We start from the raw sequence: 23,156 nt of genomic DNA, 5'->3' as shown, positions 1-23,156 counted from the left end.
TGGGGCTGACCTGCTGCCCACTGGATTCACCACAATGCATGGCAAATCCCCCTGTGGTCCCTATAAATTGGACCTCAACATGATGAGGTCATGGCTATGGAGCTGTAATTTCACAAGGTCTTCTTGAGCCTTTTCTGCCCAAGGCTGCTGGTACCTCACCAAACAGCAACCCCTAGGATTCCATAGTCCTGAGCAGTGGCAGATGAAGTGGTCCCAAAGGGCATTCATTCCACAGTATAGATGCATCCTAGGAGGTAGTATTTATTTATTGTGTCAGATGCAAACTGAGGGTGCAGTTATAATGTATTTAAAAACACAAAGTTAAACTTGGCAATACTGTATAGTATACAGTGTATACTAAATGTGCTTTGATCAGTAGCTGGCCACTTGGAGTGCCTCTAGTGTTGCTATAAGAAAGTCCTCCGTTGTGCATGTGACAGGGCTCAGGCTGCATTGTAATAGGTGGTCTGGGGTTTGCTCTTCTCCACACTCGCATGTTGTGGACTCCACTTTGTGGCCCCATTTTGTAAGATTGGCTCTGCACCTTGTCTGTTCAGCACCACCCAGTCTCTAAGCCGAAGCACCAGCGTTGTCCGTAGACACCTTGAAGGTCATATGGCTGGCATGACTGCATGGAGTGCATTTACCAATTGATCTACTCACATTTGCATGTTTTCAAACTGCTAGGTTGGCAGAAGCTGGGGCTCACAGTGGGAGATCACCCCGCTCCCTGGATTCGAACTGCTGATCTTTCAGCTAGCAGGTTCAGCAGCTCAGCGATTTAATCTGCTGAGCCTCTGTGGGCTCCAGATATTCTTTCTAGCACCCACTTTTTCCTTGATATTCAAGCAGTGCTTCTTGTAAGTTAGAGCATGGTCCAGGGTAACTCCCAGGTATTTTGGTGTGCTGCAATGCTCCAGTAAGATTCCTTCCCAGGTAATCCTCAGGTAAACCAAAGTCATTATTATTATTATTATTATTATTATTATTATTATTATTGTTTTGCGGTCAACCGTAAAAATGAATACAATCTGGCTCCAAGTATTCAAAAACACTAAAATCAGAATATATAAAAATTAATGTGGTATAATAAAACAGAACAATACAATCTCTAAAATCAGAACACTAAATAAAGAACAACACTCTGAAAACGGGAATTCCACACAGGAAACAATCAGGGCCAGCTAACACCTCTCAACAAAGTATTCCCATCACCAAAGTCTGGCAAATCCTCTGTTTTCTCAGGGCCACAGACAGTAGAAGCACATAAAATATTGCAAAGAACACCACTCTGAAAACAAGGGAATTCCAGACAGGAAACAATCTGGGCCAGCTAACACCTCCCAACAAAAAATTCACTCCGGGAGGAAACAGCCAGGCTTTAAAGCTGCAAGGCCATTACATCCTAATCATTTTCCCTAATTGCAGCATTCATACTTGCCTCCAACAGACAAAAAAAATCAGAAATATTGTATATTCACAACCTTTAGGAAATAATATCCCCTGATGGCGCAGCGTGTTAAAGCGCTGTGCTGCTGAACTTCTGGACCGAAAGGCTGCAGGTTTGAATTGGGGGACCAGAGTGAGCCCTCACTGTTAGCCCCAGCTTCTGCCAACCCAGAAGTTTGAAAACATGCAAATGTGAGTGCATCAATAGGTACTGCTCCGGCGGGAAGGTAACGCCGCTCCATGCAGTCATCCCACATGACCTTGGAGGAGTCTACGGACAACGCTGGCTCTTTGGCTTAGAAATGGAGATGAGCACCAACCCCCAGAGTCAGACATGACTGGACTTAATGTCAGGGGAAAACGTTTACCCTTTATCTTAACTACCACCAATTCCTCAATACTTTATTTCCCATACCACCAGACTTTGCCACAGCAACGCGTGGCCGGGCACAGCTAGTTTTATATATGTGTTTTATTGTAAGCCGCCCTGAGTCCCCTATTGGGTGAGAAGGGCGGGATATAAATATTGTAATAAAATAAATAAATAAGTCCCCTGCTTGGGCAGTGATGGCACGATCGTCAGCATAGATGAAACTCTCTGTCCCTTCTGGCAGTGGCGGATCATCAAACCTTGACGCTCCCCTGAGGCAGGACGTTCTTCTGTTTTTGCCATCTGCAACCCCTAGGACTCCATAGCCCGGGGCAGCGGCAGGTGAAGTGGTCTCAAAGGCATTCCCTCCACTGTATAGATCAGCCGCTTAAGCGGCTGAGGAGCAAAAGGAAAGGGCCTGAGGCTGTGAGGAATGGTGGGAGTGGAAGTCCAAAACACCTGGAGGGAAGGGCTTAAGTTGGCCCATGCCTGGTGTAGCTGCAACTCCCTTTCTGTCCCCGCCTTGCCTTCCAGGCGCGCCGTGGGTGAGACTCCGCCGCGAGTGGCAGCGCCCTGAAGGCTGCGAGCGAGCGAGCAAGGTGTGGGCTCAGGCGGTGCTCTTTCCTCGAGGCGGGAGGCGGGGCCTGTGTTGCGCGTGACGTGGGCTCCCGAGGAAGAAGAAGAAGAAGAGGAGGAGGAGGAAGCACCGAACTTGATCCTTGCCTTTCTCGTCTCCAGGAAGGCAAAGCGAAGGGGAGCGCGCCATGCCAGCCTTCTTTTTGGCAACCTGATCTCCGCCAAGAGAGAGACAGAAAGAGAAAGAGAGAGAGAGAGCTCCCAATGCCCACTCAGGAAGGAGGAGCCCGTGGAAAGGGGCCTTCCTTCCCCGCTGCCTTGCCACCAGGCTCCCCTTGGGCTGCCTCTTGATTGGTCCCCGTCCAATCCCAAAAGGTCCCTTTTCTTTGGGCGCAGGTGACACACCCTCCCGGTTTCCGCCCCTCTCCTCCCGCCGCCTGAAGAGAGAAGGAAAGGAAGAAGAAGAAGAGGAAGGAGGAGGGAAAAGGGCAATCCATGCCGGCTGGAAGGACGAGGCGGAGGAGGAACGGGTTTGGTCTCTCTGCTCCGGAGTGAAAAGGCATCGGGAGGCAGACGCGCACCAGGCAGAGAGAGAGCCATTCTGCTCCTCCTTCTCCTCCCTTTTTCCCCTCTGAAAACCAAGGAAGGAGAGGTCCGAGGGCTCTGGGCTCAGCTCCCCAACGATGTCCTCTCAAGCCAAGTTCAAGAAAGACAAAGAGATCATCGCGGAGTATGAAACTCAAGTCAAAGGTGCGTCCAAGACAGAGAGAGGGCTCTCTTATCCTTCATCCTTGGCCTCTTCCCTCCCTCCTTCCCTCCCTCTGTTTCCTCCAATCTTACTCTTCCTCTCATTGTGGATCGTGGCGTCGACCTCTTTTGCAAGACAAGAGGTTGTGTGTGTGTGTATATGTATCTGGGTTGGATTTGCGATCTAGTCAAAGCTGCATTGCAGCTGTGCGACTGGGTTATTTGTGTATATGTGTATGTGTGGAGGCAGATCCCCAGTTGTTTCCCCTCCTGCCCTTTTGGAGAAATCTCTGGACCCATTGTGGTGCATCCATCTGCAGATCCTCTCCTGGATGGGTTTGCATGTCGCCCACAGTGAGTGTGGAGGCTTTGGAAAATACCTCCCATCTGCAAAATGCTCCCCAAAGTGATGCTTGTTTTTCCCCACCTGAAGTAGCATTTAGGGAAGGGCATCTCCCTGGGTGTCTGGGCAAGAGAGGATATTTTCAGCACTCCTTGAATTATTCAGGTTATATGCATATATGCATATATACATATTTATTCTCATTTACATGAGCACTTAAGTCATTTCACTCAGAGGAGTGGGAAGGGCTCACCAGTGAGGTTGAAAGCTTGCAATTCCTGCTACTAGAGGAGGCTCGCAGCATTGAGGCTGAAGCTGGATGCTTGTGTGTTTCAGGGTCTGGTTATCCACTACCATATAATGCAGTTCAAACTGAATTACATGGTCAGCGTAGAGCCATATTGTGCAGTTTGAACTAAATTGAACTGCATTATAGGGTTCTACATTTTGGCACTGCCACTACATTACGTGGGGTTGCCTTTGAAGACTGTTCGGAAGCTTCAAATGGTCACGGGCAACAGCCAGATTTCTCACAGGGAGCACACAACTCTCCTGTTACATTAGCTCCATTGGCTGCCAGTCTGCTACCGAGCACAATTCAAAGTGCTGGCTTTAGTTTATAAAGCCCTAAACGGTTCTGGCCCAGCTTATTTGTCCGAATGTATCTCCCTCTATGATCCACCTCATAGGTTAAGATCATCGGGTGAGGCCCTGGTCTCGATCCCACCACTCTCGCAAGCGCAGTTGGCAGGGACGAGAGACAGGGCCTTCTCGGTGGTGGCTCCTCAGCTTTGGAATTATCTCCCCAGTGAGATTAGATCAGCACCCTCCCTCCTGGCTTTCAGAAAGAAAACAAAGGCATGGTTATGAGACCAAGCTTTTGGCCAGTAAAGTAAAGCAGTGCAAGAAATAAATAGGGAATATGTGCAAAAGACAATTGGAATGGGCCCGGTCTACGATTTTGGATCATGTGATTTTAATGTTTATATTAGGTGGTTTTAATTCTATGTCTTCATGTCTAAATGTTTTATTTCATGTTTAATCGTCTTATTGATTTTAATGCATAGCTATGTGTTCTTGTTTAGATTTTATGATTTGGTTTTCTATGTAGGTTAGGCATTGAATTTTGCCTTTATTATGTTGTAAACTGCTTTGAGTCCCCCCTGGGGTGAGAAGAGCAGTATATAGATACAGTAAACAAATACATTATTACATTGACCATATAATGCAGTGTAGAACCAGCCTGGATCCAGGCTTTGCCACCATGACACACCCTTGGGGGAAGCGCTGCCTTAAGAGGGTGGCATATAGCTTGTTTTTTGCCGTAAGCACCACTACCGTCACTGTTTTTTCCGTGTTAAGTAACACCCCAGGCACAACATAAAACCACAATTTACATTGCATTTCTTGTGTTGAAGCAAGCATTTGAGAGTACACACACATATATGCTTGATTTTCTCTCCTTTTCCCCATTGAGAAACCAAGGCTCCTGAGCTGTATAAACCTAAACATTGAGCTGGCTCTGCACCAGGCATTGTACTGCTTGCAAAGGGGCTAATATGACAGGCGTTATCAGCATCCACTTATGTGTTCGTAATCCTCGGATTGTCGGGGGAGTTAATGCCGAAAGAGCAGCAGTTTGGTTCTTTCTGCAGGCACAGACATTGTGTTGACAGGGAGTAGTGCCAACATGGTGTAAAAAAGGTTGTGGTGGAAAGTTTGGTTGCCGAGATATCACTGAGTACTATCCGTATCCTCTTCCCTGTTATTGATCCAATTTTAATGTGGCCGTGGCAGCGTATGCAGCAAGCTTCAGCCTTGCAAAACTGTATTGATGCCTTTCTGAAAAACACAAGAGGTTTATTTTTGAGAAAGGGGGGAGGAAAGGGGAAAGCATGAATAATAAGGTTGTGTATTCTTCAACAGCTCTAATGACATACAGAGCAAGGGTTGGACTGCTGTACCTCTCTAGATGGTGCTGGCATTTAATTCAACTTCTGCCAACATAGCTAATGGTCAGGGATGAATGAATATATACAAAATATCTGGAGGGTCACAGTTTTCTCACCTCTGTGATAAATTATACTGTACAAAAAGCAAACTTTTCAGGCTGGTGCATGGATTTTGCAGGATAGATTTATAGATTTTTGTGTGCAGAAAAGGGAGGCCTGCCGTTCAATCAAAATGGCTTGACTCCATGTAGGGAAGAGCTGAATCCTTGCTCTGCATACTCTGTGACAGAAGAGAATGCATAAACGAGCCTCTGCAGATGCAGTTCCATTTTACCCTCCAGAATAAGGACAAAAACCTGGCTCTCTTGATTTCCATTGAAGCTTTTTTCCAGTAACGTCCAGGAAAGCAAGATCTTTCTGGTTGTTATCGTAAAAGACAAATTCTCTTATCTTTTGCAATTGTTTATGGATGTCCTTTGCTAGTTCCTGCAGGAAACTTCTCAATCTGCTGCTGTTGTCATAATATTGTGCTTTAGTCAGCGGTTACTTCAGAGCCAGTAGCTGAGTGGCTTGCAGCATTCATTTTGTATGTGTGGGTTCACTAAAGGCTGCACACCTTTGAAAATAGGGCTCAATAACTTTTAAATCTATAAATACATTTGCTTAGAAATGATGAAAGGGGGTGCATGTTGGATAGAAGTCCTATCAGTAGAGCACACTATAAAATCAAATGAAATACTAATTGTGCCATAGAAATAAGACCAGGGCATTCTTTAGGCTGCAGAACTGAGGCTGGTTGACTTCAAGATGAGTTTCACATCCTATTGTATCCTAGATGCTTTAAATAGATTTTGCCTCTACTTGCATTAGTAGAGAAAGAAGGGGATTGGGAGCTGTTCTTGACTTTTAATTTTATGCCTTTGTGTGCGCTCTGCATTCTTAGTATTTTCATTGCTGGCTTTGAACACTGATTGGCTGTCACCACGCATATTGCTGTGTGCCAATTATCATTGGCTTGTATAAAATTCAGACAGTCTTAATATTATTGTGCTCTATATCAATGCCTTTCAGGCAATCCGATGTGGTGGACTAGGATTTTTTCTTCAGTATGTCAGATACCAGCACCATATTAGTTCCTTTTGTCTACATTTAATTCTTACTTTCCAGGAAATTCTTAAGGGACTGTAGAATCCTAGAGTAGGAAAGGGGCCTCATGGGCCAAAAGTACATAAGCCCTGCTAAAGCAGCCCCAGGAGAGAGCTTTCTAGCCTCCATTTCAGTGGTTCTCAACCTGTGGGTCCCCAGGTGTTTTGACCTACAACTCCCAGAAATCCCAGTCAGTTTACCAGCTTTTAGGATTTCTGGGAGTTGAAGGCCAAAACATCTGAGGACCCACAGGTTGAGAACCACTGCTCTATTTGGAGACATCCAGAGAAAGAAATCCCCCCATCTTTCTAAGTCAGTGATTCTCAACCTGTGGGTCCCCAGATGTTTTGCCCTTCAACTCCTAGAAATCTTCACAGCTAGTAAACTGACTGGGACTTCTGGTAGTTGTAGGCCAAAACACTTAGGGACCTATAGGTTGAGAACCACTGCTCTAAGTCATTGATTCCATTGCCAATCAGCTCTTACAACCATGAAGATCTTCCAGATGTTCAGTCTAAGGTTGTCCTCCTATACTTCAAATGGTTAGACTTGGACCTTTCCTTTGGGGCAGACCTTCAGTCTTCTCTTCACCAAGTTGAAAGTGCCAATTTCTTCAACTTTTCCTCATGTTTTGTTCTGTATACCTCTTTTCATCATCATTGCTCTGCTCTGATTCCACTCAATTTTTTCTATATCTTTCTTGAAATAAGTCATCTAGAGCTGGACTTGCAGCCAATGGCTCAGGGACTGGAACTGGTTTCAGGGCCTACCACTTTGAGTAGCACAAATTTTGTATGCCTTTAACTACATGTGCTCTGTTGTATTCTCTGTTTTTTTGGTAAGCTGACTGAGTTTCCGAGAAAGGTGGACTATAAATAAATTGATGGATGGATGACACTATCTGAGAGGTAGTTGAGATGAAGATGCAGCTTTGCTTGAAGCTGCAGTGTGAAAATAGAGAGTGAGAAGGCAAGCTAGTTTCTATTTGTTTACCTCAATGTGCCCTTGTCATTGTTGATTGTAACATCACCTCTTGTGGTTTGAACCTGGGCTCTAGAATTTTTTTTTTTACATGTCAGGAGCAACCGGAGTTGCTTCTGGAGTGAGAGAATTGGCCGTGTGCAAGGACGTTGTCCAGGGGACGCCCGGATGTTTTGATGTTGTACTATCCTTGTGGGAGGCTTCTCTCATGTCCCCGTATGATTCGAACCTGACAGCCTTCAGGTCAGCAACCCAATCTTCAAGTCACAAGGCTTTTATCCCCTAGGCCACCGGAGGCTCTAGAATAGCAAGCACCAGCTGCCAAATTCTGGGAGAACTTTCTGCTTCAGGTCAATGTGACTCTGAATATTAACAATCATATCTGGGTTTTTTGTGTGTGTCAGGAGCGACTTGAGAAACTGCAAGTCGCTTCTGGTGTGAGAGAGTTGGCTGTCTGCAAGGACATTACCCAGGGGATGCCTGGATGTTTGATGTTTTTACCATCCTTATGGGAGGCTTCTTTCTTGTCCCTGCATGGGGAGCTAGAGCTGACAGAGGGAGCTCATCCACTCCCCCCGGATTCGAACCACTGACCTGTTGGTGAGAAGTCCTGTTGGCACAAGGGTTTAACCCATTGCACCACTGGGGGCTCCGCCATATCTGATGTGTATAGCAGTCTTGAAATCAAATTTAATTTTCACGACATTTTCCATCTTCTTTACCAGTTGCAAAGAAGTCAGTGACCACTCCCATGGTACATAACAAAGAAGCATGCAAAGTAGTGTCACCATGGGATTGAGTCAGAAGTTGGCTAACTGTAATGGCATCTAGCTGCACCAGTTGAGTCCTTGCATTGTGTTCCCATCTGTGATCAAGAGAGCAGAGAGACGCAAGTTAAAAGTTCCAATCTGTGCAGTAAGGTGTCTTGGCTGGGTATACCATTAGGGTTGTGACATAAGTCACATAATCTTTCCCTGCCTCTTGTAGTGGCCATAATATCTTTTCTTTAATTCCCTTCTATCACCAACAGGATATACTGCACTTGACATATTGACAAATGCACTTGATATATTATTCTTTTGGATCGACAAGGAATGGGGAGCATTTTTGTTAACAGGATTTGTGTGTCTGTGTGTCTTTGATACATTGTTTAATTCTTGAGTTGGAAAAGGGACTATGGCGCTGTCTCTCATCCCACTGTTTTTGTTTCTGCTAAGCCAAATCTACCCGTTAAAATGCCTAGCTTAGGATGATGTTCAGAATGTTCTGATTGAGGCTCAAAAAAGTACCTGCTCTCTGAGACTTCTAGAACTGGTTTGTGGACTTTGAGATAATGAATTCCTCCCTGGATGGGGGGAAAAAAGCTTGTGGAAGTTGGTGATCTGATGTTATTTGCTCTCCTGTCATCAGGTAAAGACTTCTTTATTTGAACAGACATTTGGTTGACTAACTGGGTATGCTGTAAAGTCTTTTAATAGTGTGTGTGCTGTACTTTCATTGTTGTTGTCATGTTTTAACATGATTTTACAGACATTTAAAGTGGTGATGTTTTAATATGGTAATTTATTTAATTGTCTTTTAAAATAAAACTTTAAAACTGTACCCTATTTTAATGTCTGATGCGCAGCCCATGTCAAGAGATAAGTAGAACTTAAAATAGACAGATGAATAAAAATTGGGGACATGCTGTATTTCTCTTTTTTACTTTTCTCATGCAATTTTGGGTGTCTCCAACCAAAATCCAACATCTATACTGTCCTTTGCCAGTTTAGGATTTTGTTATCGCCTGTTAATTTCTGTCTGTAGGATCAACAAACCCTGCATTTAAAAAAAATGTCCTTTGGGGAATGTGGCTTTTTTTGGCTACTGTGACGAACACTTGTACTTTCGAATGTATGATTCCATCAATGGATCTGTATGCTGTTAATATGCCAGAAGTGTTACAGGGCTTCTGTTTCTTTCGTAGTAGTTGAGGAAACATGTTGGGCAACAGTGCGAAATGTCATCTAGCCACTGTCACTGTTCCTTTTGAATTTCTGTATTTCTAACTTGTCTGCTAGTTTGTTAAGATCTTCCTATACGATACGAGACACACAAGATAAGTTCAGTTTAGTTACCTTGGATCCTGCTCTAGAAGAAACTCATCATATAAATGAATTAATTAAATAAAATATGTTTAGAATAGGATGCAGACATCTGCACAGAGGTTTTGTTTATTAATTTACTAGCATGGGTACCCAGCAATGGTTAATTGAAAATAGCCTTGTTAATTTTTGGATGCTGGGTGTTCTCAGTTTGGTGATATGTTACGCTATGTCTTAGTAAAAAAATCAGCATTTCCTTTTTTACTTTTTTGTTATTTTTATTATTTTTATGAATGCTGCCATTAGAAAATGCATAAAGATGTGGTGAAATGCAATTCCCAAAAATCCTTCCCAAATTCAGCCATGTTGTGTGTGTGTGTGCCAAGTTTGGTCCAGATCCATCACTTGCTGGGTTCAGTGCTGCTGTCTGGATAAGGATGAACTACAACTCCAGGGCAATCATTCCAAAACCCTGCCAGTATTTGCAGTTGGCCATGTTGAGTGTGTGTGTGGGTGTGTGTGCCAAGTTTGGTCTAGATCTGTCGTTGGCTGGGTACAGGACTCTCTGCATAAGAGTGAACTCCCAAAACCAAGTTCCATTCCCTTAAACCCCTGCAGTATGTTCAGTTGGTCATGGGACTTCTCTGTGCCAAGTTTGGTCCCAGTTCTTTGTCAGTGGGGGTCACAGTATCAGTGAAGGTACTGCAAGTCCCATTGTCCGTGGCAAGTTTGGTCCAGATCCATCGTTGGTTGGGTTAACAGTGCTCTCTGAATGTAGGTCAAGTACAAATCTTGTAAATCATGGTGAATTCTCAGTTGCTGATCAATTCTTCTGTTAACTGTGTGACACAGGAAAGGGTAGGAAAGGGTTAAAGTTGCAGCAGTGGGCAGGGTCATCCAAATTAAGGAACCCTGGGATGTCCATTCTGGAGGAAAAACAGAACATCTAGGAGGAAATGGTCCCCCATGAAAGCCTTCACTTGGGTGGGGGGCAAGATGGTGTTTGTGCAAGACACTGGCAGGGTTTGGGCTACATGTTCATGGTGCTCACTATAACCTGCATGTCACTGGAGGGAGGGCGATTGGTGTCTCCTGCTCAGTGGGAGCTATAGCTGTTTGTGTAGGCGGGAGGCTGTCTGTGTAGTGGACACCTCTTCCACATACATACACACATACATATTTTTCACTTTTATTATGTGTATAGATCTAATTCAACTCTTTTCCAGTGTGAAGCATATGGAGTACTTTCTCTCCCATTCCTCCATCTTCCTCCCCACCAGGTGATATGAGATGTCTTTCTTACAGGTGTAAAAGGCTTTTAACTTCCTCATCAAAGGAGGCAATTTAGACAATAGGATTTAGAGATTATGAGGATAGTAGATTTCATTGGGTTAGGCTGTACAATAAGGTTAAGGTGCATGAGAAGTTCTTCAAAGAGGATAGTTTATTGTCTTGTGTCTTCCTGGTTGGTGATTTGATGAAGAGTTTCCCAAGTATTGGTAGATACGGGTTGGCAGGAAACGATATCTCACTATTTCTAGTAACCATGTAGTAATATGTTTCTTTTGGTAGTGTGATTCAACAGTTCTTCTTAATGCCTTAGTTAAAATATTCTCCCCTGTGCTGTGTGACACACTGTATGGAAACTTATTTTTGGTTGTATCTAAAGGAAGAAGATTTAAAACAAAGAACTGCCAGTTGAGATGTGAATGGCTGTAAGCATGTGTGTGAGTGAAAGATACTTTAAAATTCCTACATGGAATGCATATGGAGCAACCAACATATTATTTATATGTGTTGGTTCTACTTGGAGATAAATTATTGTATAGATTGCTGCACACTATCTCAATATGTATTGTAATGTGCACTATAAGTACGATAAGAAAATACCTGCTCAACGTTGAAAGGCATGTCCTGACTTCTAATCATCACAGAAATTGATCAGTTCACTTTATTATGTGAATTGAAGCCTTAATAATGGTGGAAATTGGGGAACTTTCCATGAGGATGTTAGTTCCAGTGACAAAAGGTTAGTCTAAATAAGCATATTTTCTTTTCACTGGGCAGACACATGGGGCATAGGATGCCTTCCTTATTGTCTTGCATCTTCTTGGTTGGTAATCTGATGAAGAGATTGGTGGATTTAGCTTTGTGGACCCTAGATGTTTTTTTAAATTGCAATTCTTATCAACTTACACCAGTGGAAAGGCTGGCTGGGCTCATGGGAGTTTCAGTTCAACAGCCTCTCAAGGATTACAAATTGTCCTGATCTGTTGTGGACTAATACAGAAGGGGCCCAGCTTTACTACCATGCATATTAGCAGAAGGAAAGACAATATGTGACAGTATTACATCAGGACAATTTGTAATATTGTTATGTTCTTTCCTTCTGTATTACTGTAAGTGGAAAATATATAAATGATTTGTTTCCATTGGTCATAATAATAACAATAATAATAATAATAATTTTATTTTTAACTCACCCTCTCTCCCCGAGGGGGATTCAGGGCGGCTTGCAAAACAAGGCAGACATTCAATGTCCCATACTATAAAATAACATCTTAAATTAACATTTAAATCAAATTAAAAACCAATAAAAACAATCCTCGACAAGCAAATCCTCACAAGGCTTGTTTATTTTAAAAGATGAAGCCAAACAAAATGAGAAAAAAAAATTACATTGCGAATTCAAGGCTGTAAGCAATTCCCACACAGTATACAGAAGACCTGGATAGGGCAATTTTTAGTGTTTCTTATTGAAAGGGTATGTTTTGCATTTATTCATTTACCTCCCAGCATAAACAAGATGATTTAAATAAATTTATAAACAAATGATAATATAGACGAGTTACCTATATCTAAAGGAACAAAGAAATGTTAGAACATTTGCTGAAAAGCTCAGGAAATTTGGGGTTAGCATGGCCAGTGTTGTCGATCAGTGGCTGGAGGTGAACCACAATTAATTCTAGCAAGTCAGAAAAGCACTGAAAACAAAGAATATAGAGCTGAAAATGTAGTCCAGTGGAAGCCAAGGCTTAAATGGGAACCACAAGGAACAAAGCCAATAGGGGCTGGAAGCTGGCAGCACGGAAACGTATGTAGAGCATATACAGTCAACCAATTACATTTGGTTAGGGGTATAGGAACTGGATGAAAGTGAAAAGCAGTGAATAAAGAAATAGCTATTTTATTTAACCTGGTAGTTCAAGGAATTTCTAGGTCCTCCAGCATGACACTGTGTTTGACTTTCCCTGGAAGCCAAGTATAGAATCATACTGGAGGACCTAGAGATCCAGAGAGAGCGATTCTCTCTTGAAATCTTAAGGTCCTAGAGCATGACCAAAGGATATGGGCCATAGAGTCACACTGGAGGATCTAGGGATTCCCGAGATAACATTTTTAAATCAAATTCCTGAATCATCAAATCTGCAAAAGTCAAAACCGCAAATATGGAGCTAGGTAGGTCTCATTCTTGTTAATGGCACAGTCTTGTGGAGCTTCATGTGTGCCATCCAGATCTCCAAGAGATAAGAAAAGTATAGTGGATTGTTGTGAGTTTTGCGTGCTATATGGCCGTGTTCCAGAAGCATTCTCTCCTGACGTTTTGCCCAAATCTATGGCAGGCATTCTCAGAGGTATGTATACCTACCTCACAACCTCTGAGGATGCCTGCCACAGATGTGGGCCAAACATCAGGAAATAATGTTTCTGGAACATAGCCATATAGCCTGGAAAACTCACAACAACCTAGTGATTCTGGCCAGGAAAGCCTTCAACAACACAAAAAAAGTATATTATAAATGTACTACATTCCTTATATACTTTGTAAGTTAAGTTCTATATATGGAGTGTGAGAACTGGCATGCCAGTTTATGTTTTGATAACCAAGGTGTTGGGGCAAAAGGATGAAGACTGTTGGCTACTGGAAGCTGCCACAAACATCTCTGGAATGTCTGTTTTCTTTGTCAAGGCTGAGATGTCACTTGATTCATGAAATGGTGCATATGAATAAAATAATAGTTCTCCTGAAGCCAGAATCACATTGTTTTTCTGGTTTTGATGACATATTTATCATAACAGATGTTATATTGGCAATGACATTTCCTCCTGTATACGAGAATATGGAATAATTCTTTTCTTGTTAGGGAGTGCTTGTGACTAGTGTTTTCAAAAATAAAAAATCTTGTATTTACTTTTTAAAATCCTACTTTATGCCACACTTTTCTAGTTGGTTAGACGAATCTAACATTGCTGTTCTGCTAGTTTCAGTTTTAGTCAAATAGAAGCAGTGTGCCGTCCGTCCGCCGGACAATAAAAAGCTATAAAACTGAAACGTGCTGTCCTTTATCCGGGCGAACTGCAAATCCCTATAAGCTGTCCTATAGATATTGAACGACTGAGTCTGGATAACTTCAAAAAAGAATGTTTATTCATACAAGGTTGTAAACCTGGCACAGATCTTAAAGTTGCAGAAAATGAAACAAATTTCTATAGGTTTTAGTCACAGAATTATCCCTGGTTCCAGAAGGCAAAGGTGATTACAAAACCACTATACCCTAATCACGCTGCCTATATTAGAAGGAGAAACTCTTTCCTTCCCTATCTTTACAGCAAAGATTAGTTCTAGAAGCGACAGAATAACTCTGCTCCTCTAACTAGATTTCCTATTCCAGATCAATATAATTCAATACTTATCTAATTTGGATAGGCTTAGATTGGCCTGGTTTTGAGGATGATTTGTCCCAGTTAGCCTTGCACAGCTCCAGCACGTTGGAAGACTATAGCCAGAATGAAACTCTAAAATGGAGACTAGACCCTGGTAAAAAGGGCGGTCCTAAGATGTTGCACTCTTTGACCAATCACTGCAAAGAAAACTGCAGCCAGCTCTTGCAGATTCCAAGCCACTTTTCCTAGGCTTTTGCAGCCAGAGGCTCAAACAAAATGTAAAGGAGGGAAAACAAACAAACGACCAATAGGTAAGGCAAACCATCGTCCTGGGGGACGGAACACTCCCCGCTAAATTCCCAGGATGTGGGAATTTACCAATCAAAAACATACAAACACCTTTGTATACATAACAATACAAACACTAGAACTTTAAACATCTCCAATAAGCAACACGAGGTCACTAATTGGTCTGTCCAAAATGGACACTTTGCCTCTGTTGCAAGTCTTTAATTGAACTTTCCTGACCTTACCGTCCGGGCAAGGAAAGGTCTTTAATACAATGCCCATGGGCCACGCATGGCGGGGCAAGTCTTTGTCCTTTAACAACACAACGTTGTTAACCTCAATGTTGTCCTGTGGGCTTTGCCAGATTCTTCTAGCTTGAAGCTGGCTTAAGTACTCAGCTTTCCACCTTTTCCAAAAGTGGTTGGCCAAGGACTGCACCTGTTTCCACAGGGCACGGTGAGTTCCGTCCGGAACTGGCAACATGACGTCCTTCCATCCTGGCACCTTTTGTGTCAAAATAAGTGCAGGAGTCAGTGGTTGTAAGTTCTCAGGGTCACTGGTAAGGGGAACCAGCGGCCGGTTGTTGATAATTGCGGTAACTTCCGCCATAAGTGTCACCAAAACATCATGTGTCAATGACCTATGACTCAAAAACATGGCATTAAGGATTTTGCGACTAATACCAATCATCCTCTCCCAAACACCACCCATATGGGAGGCGTGAGGAACATTGAAAGTCCACATAATTTGTTCAGTATTCGTAAAGTTCTGAACCTTTGGGTCTCTCCCAAACCTAGACACACAATTGAGTTCTTTGGTCGCACCTACAAAATTGGTGCCACAGTCCGACCGAATTGACTTAATTGGCCCTCTGAGGGCTATGAACCTTTTCAATGCGTTTAAAAATGATGAAGTGTCCATCCCTTCTATGACTTCTATATGGACAGCTCGTATTACTAAACAAGTAAACAAAACTGCCCACCTCTTGTTATTTACAACACCACCCCTGGTTTTCCTAGTGACAACCTCCCAAGGACCAAACACATCGATTCCCACATGGGAAAAGGGTGGGTCTGTCAAAGTCCTATCCTGAGGTAGTTCTGCCATCAACTGACTTTGACAGTTTCGTCTGAGTCGCCGACATTTGACACATTTAAAAATAACACTGCTGACCAAACTTTTAGCATTTACCACCCACAGGCCTTCATTTCTAAGGGTCGCCTCAGTCAGAGTTCTACCTTGATGATGGATTTTCTCATGGTAATGCCGAACGAGCAGCAATGCAGTGTGACTATTAGGGGGTATGATGATGGGGTTTTTTATGCACGCCTTGAGTTTAGCTTTGGCTAACCTTCCTCCAACTCTCAAAATACCCTCCTTGTCTAAAAATGGGTTTAACTCATTTAGAAGACTTTGATTAGGGATGTTGAGCCCTTGCTCTAGCCTAGCTATTTCCTGCTTGAAAGCAGATCTCTGTACTGACTTGAATATGACGCTCTTAGCCTTTATCATATCCTGGACCTGTAAAGGCTCACTATCTTTGCAAGCTAAACGATGTATAAGCCTAGCAACTGCTCTAAGAAGACTGTGCCACTCCGAAAAACGTTCAAAACGGTGTGGTTCCAGGCAAGATCTTTGGCCCATCTTGATTTCTGTGGTTGATTTGCAGGCTTTCACCTCTGCACTTCGTGAGACTTGAGCATTCATAATGTCCGAAAACCTTTGCTCATCTTTCGAGAGCGCTGTGGCTTCGTCTCTCTCAGAGACTTTGAAGATGGAGGAATACTCTGGAGTTATTGCTTGGCAGTAGACTGAGATGTGACTTAGGCAACTGCGCACAAGTGTAGGACGTCCACCTTTAAGCACCTGTGCTTGATTGGAGTCCAACGACGATGGTGGGTGCATCTTGTTTATGCACACTGGGCCTGTAACTGTCCAGCCTAGTGGTAGCAGCTGAGCAATGGGCGCCCCTGGAGGTCCCTTAACTTGGTCGTTCACATAGAACAAGTTCGGACAGTCCGCACCAAGCAAAAGGGCAATGTCCACATCTGGCTGAAAGGCTGGTATGGCATTCTTTAACCGTCGCAAATGTGGATGAGCCTCCACAACTTCTCTAGTTACAATTTGTTTTTTGTTCCGAGGGATGGAGGAACACTCAATCAGGTCTGGCAACTTGAACTGTCTCTTCTGGTCGCAAGAGGAGACAACAAAGCCAGATGCTATGCGACCCTGCAACTTCTTTTTTCCTGCACATGTAGTCATGGTGTAATCGACCATCTTGGTTTTAAGGTCAAACATGCGGAAGAACTCTGGAGTAGCTAGGGAGGCATCGCTCTGTGAATCTAGGGCCACATAGAGTCTCTTTTTAAGCCAAGGGCTCTTGGATGGATATACATCCGCTAGGCAGATAGGATGACAGACTCTGAACTGGTGCGAGTCAGAGCATAGTTCTGTGCAGGCGACTGCTGAAACCTCCACCTGCATCTCTGGTACGGCTGGCTTGTCGGTGTCTTCGACTGCTGACTTTTCTTTTGGTGAAGCGTTCTCTTTGGGGTGGGAGATGATATTGGAGTTGTGCATTGCGGTGCAATGCTTGAGGCTGTTGCATTTCTCACACTTGATGTTTTCTTTGCAGTTGGATGCAAAGTGTGGAGTTGCTCCACAGCATCTAAAGCAGATTCCCTGCTTTTGAACTAGCTGTTGCCTTTCTTTGTATGTCTTTCTACTAAACTCCCTGCAGTTGGCCAAGCTGTGAGGCTTTTGGTGAATAGGGCAAAGCAACTCTTTTACCTCCGACCTGGGTTCGTCAGTCTTGTGTTGAGTTTCGACTGCCTTTACGCTGACAGGTCTATTGGCCTCTCTAGGTGGTTTCTTGTCCACTTCAGGTGCCTTCTCTGGCTGGGTCCCTTGGTATAAGGTGGGGAGGCCCGTCTGTGGATCATTCCTTTCTCTGGCTGCCCTGGTGATGAACTGGACCAAATGAGAAAATGGAGGGTATGCCTGGGAGTGGGCCTCCTTGTAGTTGAAGACCTCCTGTCCCCAGCGTTCTTGCAAAGTGAAGGGCAGCTTGGTCAAGATCTGCCTCTGGGACAGGTGCTGATCGAGGCACTTCAAACCGGGCAGTTCTGGATTCTCCTTGGCCGACTCTAATTCCGCAAGGAGATCGCTGAGGTCCCACAAGAGTTTGAAGTCTTTGAGTTTTAAAGCTGGGAACCTTTGGAGCTTGTCCATAAGAGATGCTTCAATCTCTGTGCTGGCCCCATACCTCTGCTGCAACCTGGCCCAGGCCTTTTCCAGGGCTTTGTCGGGATCGGCTACGTGGGCTGCGTAGATCTTCTTAACTTGTGAGGATGAGGCTGGGCCCAACCATGCAGCCAGAAGAGTCAGTTCTTCCTCAGGCAATAACTTTAAGTCTCTGATTGCTCTCTGGAAGGTGGCCTTCCAGAGAAGAAATTCCTCAGGCTTGTCCGAAAACTTTTCGACACCCTTGTCCTTAAGATCTCTTCTGGGGCTTCTGATGATGGAGACAAGCTGGGACTCTGGCGTCGAAGGGAACAATTGAGGAGTTTGCTGTTGTGGAGTGGACTCCCACCGTGTACCTTGCGTCAACCTTTGGCCTCTTGGAGGGATGACATCGACCACTGAAGAATCGATGGTTCCCTGTGCAGCTGTCTGTAGGGGCCAACTAGCGCTCGGCCTTGAGGCCCTGATTGACTGACCTAGGGTTTTAGCAGGAGGCACAGGTAGCTCGAGCAAGGGTGAGCTCCCCGCTATGACGCTCTGCTCTGCAGGAAACTCAAAAGTGACTTTGGGGCCCTGCTCTGGGTAAGGAGAGAAGTCTCCCTGTTCCTCATCCGAAAACTGGCTGTACATGCTGCCAAGGTGCGCAAACACTTTGGCAGAAGGGTTCTGTATTGGTAACTGGCTTACATTTTCTTCTGTGAGTGGCTCAATTAGGGCCTTGGCCAAAGTCTCAGCCCTTACCCTTTTGGCTGCGGCATCCATCTTTATTCTAAGCATCTCTATACGAGCCTGTTCTATTTGCATTTCGCTTTGTCTACGGGCCTGTTCTATTTGCATTTCGCTTTGTCTACGGGCCTGTTCTATTTGCAGTCGTTGCTCTTCTTCTTTAAAGGGAAGGGTGAGATCAGCTGCCTTAGCATCAGCCTCCGCCCCCGCTACCTTGCTCTTTAGCTCTAGACGTGCAGCCTCCTTAATGTGCAAGGCAGCTAGGGAAGAGATGGCACTCCCAGCAGCAGAAGACTTGCTAGAGTGGCTGTGTTTAGACGATGCACGCTCCCTTAGTTTAGATACCTGGCTAGAGCGGTTGGACTTAAGACTAAGTGCCACAGCAGGTGATTTCAAAAGATTGGTCTCATGGCTGCATAAGGAAGCTAGGATTGCCCTCACCCTATTTTCTTTCTCATTAGTGTCAGCTAAAACACTCCCTATTTCTAACTCTGAATCCTTGGCGTTAATGCGCTCGAGGACCTGGACTATCTTAGACACTAAACCCCTCCAAAGACCGAAGGCTTCTTCGAGGTCTGTCTGTAATATGGCTGGCACCCTTGTGATACCCAAGCTCTCTATTCTGTCCATTAATGTTACAATTCGCTCCCATGCCGAACCTAACCTCACATGGAGGAGCTCCTTTTCATCTATTAGATGGGCTAGCATCTTGGCTGAAGGGTGCTTTATCCTTTGGGGCCTTTCATTCCTACTTTCAGCCTCAGAAGGAGGTATACCATCTGTATCATCTTGAAATTGCATAGACATTATGTATTCTTAATAGCAAGTAAATTTACAACAAAGGCAAATGCAATATACCTGCAAGTAAATTTACAATAAAAGCAAATTCAATATATAATACAATTCACAGCACTTAACCATAGCAATATATATCACTAAGTAACTATACTTTACAAAGATTGTGACCTTTGGCGCCAGACTTTGGTGGGCAAGCTGCAAAATGTCAACTGACAGCAACTTGCCACTTGATACCTCCCTTGCCCGAGTGACGTAAACTGCCAAAATGGCGACTTCGCCAAATTTTCAAGCACCTCGTGCTCTGCGGCTCGAGGCCTGCCGCCGAAGGAGCACCGAGGCTGGCTTTGGAAAGGAGGAGAGAAGAGACGCCTCCTCCCCGCTGTGAAGGGAGGTCACCACCGCAGGACGATGAGACAGGTCACCGCCGCAGGTCGATGAAACAGGTCACCACCGCAGGTCGATGAAACAGGTCACCACCGCAGGACGATGAGGCAGGTCACCACCGCAGGACGATGAGGCAGGTCACCACCGCCGGACCATGAGGCAGGTCAAAGCCGGCCGAGTGCTCCGGCCGAACTCCTGATGAAGAGGCTGTCAAAGCCGGTTGAGTGCTCCGGCCGAACTCGCAGCAGCGTTGCCAGGCCTGTCCAGGTTCTAGCCTGGTTCTGGTGGGCTCCACGCCTCAGAGCCAGCCAAAGAACTGTCGCTGGTGCTCCGCGGCTCGAGGTCTACCGCCGAGGGAGCCCTGGACGTTGCTGGGAACTGCACAGCCTGTGCAAACCCAGAAAGCCACTGGGCTACGTGCGCACACGCGAGCCAAATAGCAAGGAAATAGAGCCCCACTATTTGACTCCTTCAGGTCTGAGAGCGGGCTCCACTGCCTCAGACGCTGGTAGAGTCTTTAGGTATGCAGACTGAGCTCAGGCGGAAAAGCCGCAGCCTATACTAAAACTTCCTAAACTATAAAAAACTATAAAGCCGTGCAAGCTAGCTGAAGCGGAAAAACCGCTGATCGACCTCAAAACTGTGCCGTCCGCCGGACAATAAAAAGCTATAAAACTGAAACGTGCTGTCCTTTATCCGGGCGAACTGCAAATCCCTATAAGCTGTCCTATAGATATTGAACGACTGAGTCTGGATAACTTCAAAAAAGAATGTTTATTCATACAAGGTTGTAAACCTGGCACAGATCTTAAAGTTGCAGAAAATGAAACAAATTTCTATAGGTTTTAGTCACAGAATTATCCCTGGTTCCAGAAGGCAAAGGTGATTACAAAACCACTATACCCTAATCACGCTGCCTATATTAGAAGGAGAAACTCTTTTCTTCCCTATCTTTACAGCAAAGATTAGTTCTAGAAGCGACAGAATAACTCTGCTCCTCTAACTAGATTTCCTATTCCAGATCAATATAATTCAATACTTATCTAATTTGGATAGGCTTAGATTGGCCTGGTTTTGAGGATGATTTGTCCCAGTTAGCCTTGCACAGCTCCAGCACGTTGGAAGACTATAGCCAGAATGAAACTCTAAAATGGAGACTAGACCCTGGTAAAAAGGGCGGTCCTAAGATGTTGCACTCTTTGACCAATCACTGCAAAGAAAACTGCAGCCAGCTCTTGCAGATTCCAAGCCACTTTTCCTAGGCTTTTGCAGCCAGAGGCTCAAACAAAATGTAAAGGAGGGAAAACAAACAAACGACCAATAGGTAAGGCAAACCATCGTCCTGGGGGACGGAACAAGCAGAGATCAAAGTAAAGAGGGTTGGTGTAGGTTGGGGTGTGATAAGGTAGAATTAGGCCTAGATTAGGATATAAAATAATACACTTAATATGAAATGCCAAATGGCTGACATGGTAATAGTGCTATATAATGGCAGTATTCATTTGGACTCTAGTTAAAAACAATAACTTTCTTATAAAATGTGCCATACCCTGACAGTATTGGTCAGTCCCTAGAAGTGGGCTCCAGGGGTGAACTTGCTTTCGATGGTGCATCTGGGCATGGAGTATTCACTTTTGTTTCTTCTCTCATTTGGGGCCCCATATACCTCCTCCATACCTCCATAAAGCTGAGTAGCTTCCTGGAAGTGTTTTTTCCATGTTAGAGAAGGGATGCACCAGATCCTATCTGATCTTGGAAGCTAACCTGGATCAGCCCTGTTTACTGCTTGGATGGGAGAGCACCAACATATATATGTTGTAGGCTATATTTCGGATGAAAGAACTGTCAAAACTCCTTGCCTAAGAAAATCCTATTAATTTCAAGAATAATTTGAAGGCGCGCACACACACACACACCATATAAACATAACACAGTGGGCAGGTGGTAATATAACATTGGTTTTGAATCATTATAATCTTTGAAACTCCATAAATAACAGCTCATTTATAACGATTCATATGATGCTATTTGGTTCATGGTAGCTTATGTTGGTTTTCCTAGATATTTGCAAACAGAAAGGTAGGTGTTGGAATACATTCTGGTGAGTCATTCTGGGTTAAGTCCAGTTGATTCAGTGGGTCTGCTCTTAAAATGCTACATAATTTTCCAGGCAGATGATGTCTGAAGACTTTTAACAATGGGATGGAGTGGGGTTTGTTTTCAAAACTTTGGGTACAAAGCAACTGTTCATTGTGCTGAAGACCTGGGATCAGCAATTACTGTCCTGGATCACACTATAGACTAAAATTTCATTTTTTGCATTGGCTCTCTAGCCCTTGTGTTTAAAAATCTGTATGTTTGGAGTTTGGTGTAAGCGTGTTTATATCAAGTGTTACCTCTAAATTGTGTGTTTCCCTTAGCCATTTGTCTTCCTTACCTCTTCAAAGGCAATAGGTTGGAAAACACCATTTGAGGCTCCCTTGAAAAATGTAGCTCAGCTATGTTTGAGCTGCTTGTTATATAAAAAAGCATCTCCTCAAAATGTAGAGCACTAGTAAAACCAAAGTGATAATTTTTTAAAAAATAGAAACAGCATGTTGGAAGTAAAACAAATGACATATGAAAATAATAATGGGAGCAAATTCAAGAAGCATGTCTGCTTTACTGGGGGTGGGGTTCACTGCTTGAATATAATTCTGCAATGTCTTGCAATATTCTAGACCAAAAAGTAGGATTAGTCAGGAAAAAGCTTACATCCTTTTTCCAGGAGATAAATGTGTCTTGAGATAAAAGCATCCTAGTAAAGTGGTGTGTCAAAAACTTGCCCTCAAATGAGAGAGCTTTAGAAAACAGAGATGGTAACTGCCATTATACATGTATTCAAAACATACATGCGGTCTCTGTATTTTATTACAGTGGAAGCCTCTGAGGCATTTGATATGACTATGACAAATATTATGGCTGTATTAAGTGGCAGTTTTCTGATCCATTGTGCCAGGAGCTATAAAGGGAAGAGCTCAAATGTGAATCTAAGCTCTGTAATCCTTTAACCATCAAGTGATAAACTAGCTAATAAACAGCAAACTCTAACTGAGTGTGTGAATGCACTATGGGGCAACCAGATCTAACCACAAAACTGATGTAGGATGTTCTCTAGGGGAATTGATGTAAATCTTTTCTCTTCATCCTTTGTTTTGGAAGAAGGGCATCTGTAAACTCTCAAAGGGTATTGCTGGAAAACTGATATCTCCAAAACTAAAAAATATCTGGCTTTGGTGACATTTTGCACTGTCTGTATAGCAAACATGTGTCACCTGAATTCAGACCTGGGTTTAATTTTATAAATGAATGAAAACTCATTACATCCCAACACATAGCATGGAGGATCAGGGATCTTTGGCAAA

The 23,156-nt window shown here is 43.9% G+C and overlaps 1 protein-coding gene across 5 annotated transcripts in view; it reads left to right on the top strand.

The window, feature by feature from the left end:
* Positions 1-3,005: 3,005 nt before the first annotated feature.
* The window catches only part of srgap3 (SLIT-ROBO Rho GTPase activating protein 3), a 258,575-nt gene continuing 238,424 nt past the window's right edge, over positions 3,006-23,156 (top strand). For all 5 annotated transcript variants that reach the window (XM_062969763.1, XM_062969762.1, XM_062969761.1 and 2 more), the window contains exon 1: positions 3,006-3,145. In XM_062969763.1, the coding sequence (XP_062825833.1) occupies positions 3,079-3,145 (67 nt within the window). In that variant the 5' untranslated portion in view covers positions 3,006-3,078. The remainder of the gene's footprint in view (positions 3,146-23,156) is intronic.

Source organism: Anolis carolinensis, chromosome 2 (assembly GCF_035594765.1).
Source record: "Anolis carolinensis isolate JA03-04 chromosome 2, rAnoCar3.1.pri, whole genome shotgun sequence".
NCBI lineage: Eukaryota > Metazoa > Chordata > Lepidosauria > Squamata > Dactyloidae > Anolis > Anolis carolinensis.
This window is presented reverse-complemented; position numbering and strand designations above follow the sequence as displayed.